The sequence below is a fragment of the Coptis chinensis genome, chromosome 6, assembly GCF_015680905.1.
Source record: "Coptis chinensis isolate HL-2020 chromosome 6, ASM1568090v1, whole genome shotgun sequence".
NCBI classification, from domain to species: domain Eukaryota; kingdom Viridiplantae; phylum Streptophyta; class Magnoliopsida; order Ranunculales; family Ranunculaceae; genus Coptis; species Coptis chinensis.
The window spans coordinates 94,607,494-94,610,857 of NC_141461.1; the positions used below are offsets into that span (position 1 = coordinate 94,607,494).

At 39.1% G+C, this 3,364-nt stretch overlaps 1 protein-coding gene across 1 annotated transcript; it reads right to left on the minus strand.

Moving 5' to 3' along the window:
• Positions 1-245: 245 nt before the first annotated feature.
• LOC147495628 (uncharacterized) lies at positions 246-1,895 on the minus strand. Its single transcript, XM_086568436.1, has one exon. The coding sequence runs from the start codon at positions 1,893-1,895 to the stop codon at positions 246-248; it is 1,650 nt and encodes a 549-aa protein (XP_086424562.1).
• Positions 1,896-3,364: the final 1,469 nt, after the last annotated feature.

Here is a 3,364-nt window from a genome sequence, read left to right on the forward strand (position 1 = left end):
TGATACTTCATAATTCAAAACAATTCCAATCTGCTATTTTTTTGTACACTTTGTAAATCTTGTATTTGAGTGGCCTAATAGCAGTCACATACTTCAGTCACAGAGCTCTAGCTACTAAAATCATGCAACCACCATGTGTCCATGTCACTTGTATTTGACCTACCCAACATTTCCCCGGTGCTGCAGAAACCAAATATCATTGAGCATCTGTAGGGCTAAAACATTCGCCAAGCTTCATGAATTAACTATTTGGAGTGAAGATAATATGTTAGAGCTTCTGTCGATACAGTTTCAAGGATGAGATTGCGGAGGCTCATAAGCATGTTGACCATAGACTCTGACTCTTCAGTCCTTGAATCTGTCCAATTATCCATTGTCTTTAAGAGGCGAGCGAAACAAGACCCTTTCAGTTCAACTGAAGTTTCATCCTGCAAAAGGACATTCATAACAGTATCACATGCCATAGCTATACATCCACCAGAATCCTGGCCAGCCCCGAGATAAACCATATCCAACATTTTGATTAGGCACTCTACAACAGCAAGGAGTCCTTTGTCTGAAGCCATGATCCCGCAGCCTTCCCTTTCCTTTGTTATTTGGCACAACATTGGGAGCATAAACAATATCGAATAGAACGGGCTTGATTCGTCTTCACCCTGAATGGAGAGAATGTACCCGAGAAGACTTAGAACGTTTTCCTTGCAGACATAGGGTGATTCAGTCAAGTAGACCCCAACAAACCTCACTGAAGCAAGCAGATCATATCCTTTTCTTTGTCCGTGTTGCTTTGCATCTTGCAAGATTTCCAGAACCACACCCAAAGTGTCATCCAGACCGTCTATCACCTTTTCCGTCGTGTCTATATCAATATAACTCACATCGTGGTCGCAGACCAATTTGATTATCTTTTCTAATATAGAAAATGGTACAGCCAGCTTTCTTTGGTTGATAAGAATGTCCATGGTTGATTTCGGAAAAGCTTCATATTTCAAGTAAGCGAGTTCATTTAGAAGCACATCAACTTCAACTCTTGAAGATTCAAGAATAAGCAATAAACAATTGTTGTCTGGAAGAACATAATGATCAGATAGATTTCTCCGACCAATCACCCACTTTTCGCCTAGTATTGACATCAAGGACTCCGCCAATACAAGAGCATGAAAATTTTCAGTGCTAGCATCTCGATTTCGTAAAACTGCTTCAATGCCGAAACGTATATTAGTTGACCAATCCTCATTCGACATCAGACGGAGAGCATCATGCAATGGTGAGGCATACTCTGATGACAATAACGTAGACAATAGCTTTAACACTTCAAATTTTAGACCATTGTGCAACAAAGCAAATTGTCTAGCCGTGATGATCACCAACTGTGATAACTCTGATGGAAACTCCTTGTAAATTCTTTCCTCTACGGGCAGATCGCACAACATCGACTTCACAAGTCTAATCGCAAGATTCAATGAACAAGAACCATCAGGCAAAGATGCCATACATGATACAAGCACACTCACACCGTTATACTCATACAACGTTGCGAGTCCGTTGTGTAATGTTGTTGATACAAGGAATAAAAACTGGTAACAAGCATCAGTAATTGCAGAACACGCCCCCCTCTTCAATATGTCAAGTAGACAAGGAATCATTGAAACAATTTCTTGTGAACTTTCACTCTCGGGCACACAACTTATAGCTCTCAAAACATCAACATCCTCATACAAAACAACTTGATCATCATCACTTCCAGAGTTTACAAGACGGTCTAGAAACCGTGCACCAACAGTATCAAAAACCCTTGTTAGCATTGCGTGGTCATTACACAATTTACTAGCCTTAATTAATCCTAATGTACGCTTTTCTTCACTTTTACTTCTCAACATATTTATGGCTTCCATCTCTTTAATTTCTTCAACGATTTACACAAACAAATTGTATTAGTACTGGTTGTGTTACCAGGTGGAACTATTTATAAAAAAACGAGTACGAGTTTCCTAATTCTAAACCGATTCATACTTGGGAACCAAGACTTTCTAATTTAGACACCGACTCAAAACTTGAAAGTCCAGCCCATACAAACCCGACCCAAATGATCTAGGCCCATTCAGGCCCAGCCCATGAAATAACACACGTTGAACATTTGGCAAAAACAATTTGCCAATTGCAAAAAAACACAGACACATCCTGAAAACTGTTTGGTGAATAGAAGAGAAACGAGGAAGAGGAAAAAAATGGGAGTAATGGATAAACTGAGGATGTTTGTTGCACAAGAACCGGTTGTGGCAGTTTCTTGTCTCATGGCTGGTGTCGGTGAGTTTTTATCCTCGTTTGATCTCTCTCTCTTTTTTTTTTTAACCCTATTTTTTATTTCAATGTAATGCAATTTGAAATGGTTATTGAATTTCTGAAGAAAAGAAGGAGAATTAGAAGACAGTGGTTCTGGTGGGACGGGGACCGGGTAGATAGAGGGGTATGTTAGTCATTTTGCTTATAGAGTTGGACTCGACCATGTCACAAGAAAGATTGAATGGATTAGCGATGTTATCTATTGAAAAGAATGTTGTTGTAAAGGCTGACTATTCAAGTGTAATTAGTGAATTCGCATCTAAAAATGCGAGAAGAATAATTAGTGAATTCGCATCTAAAAGAATAGTTTTTTTTTAAAAAAATATTAACCCATAGGGGCACATTCTACTAGACGCTTTGGGCCATGAAAATGTCAGGACCGGCACTGAGTTGGAATTTAGTGATTTCCGAAGGGGGAGGGGGTGGTTAGAGAGAATCTGAGAAGGCTTGGTGAAGGACATACTTGAGCTAAACAAATCTCAGGTTAAATCAATACATTGAGATTGTTAGATAGCACGATTTCTTTGCTAGAGTATATGTGTGTGTACGTTGAAGTGTCAAGTTATTATCATGTTTTTGAGTGCTGGTCTTAGAACCTTGGTTTCTTATCCAGTTAAATTTTAAAACGTACTTATGAGTTTACGAATCTTGTTTTTCATGTTCTTGAAAGTGGAGTAAACTATCTTTTCGAGCCGGAAATGGGATTCAGTCCAAATCTACTTAGATGAAGCGGCAAGGCGTATTAAGGGAGTGACGACCCTTCTTGGAGATAACTCCAAAAAATCAACCAAACCTTGGCCAACTAAAATTGCATGATTTGTGCAGACACACAACTGAAATCCAAAATGCATGGCCACATGGGTATGATTTATGCCTTAGTTACTAATTGGAAACAGCCTACTATCTATATTTTCTGAAAAAAAAAAAGATTTTGCAGTGAATTACGACTTCATGATTGCAAGGTCACCCCTGCCGCCCCTCGTAAAAGTAGGTTTAAGTCAAGGTGCATGGAGCTGTATTG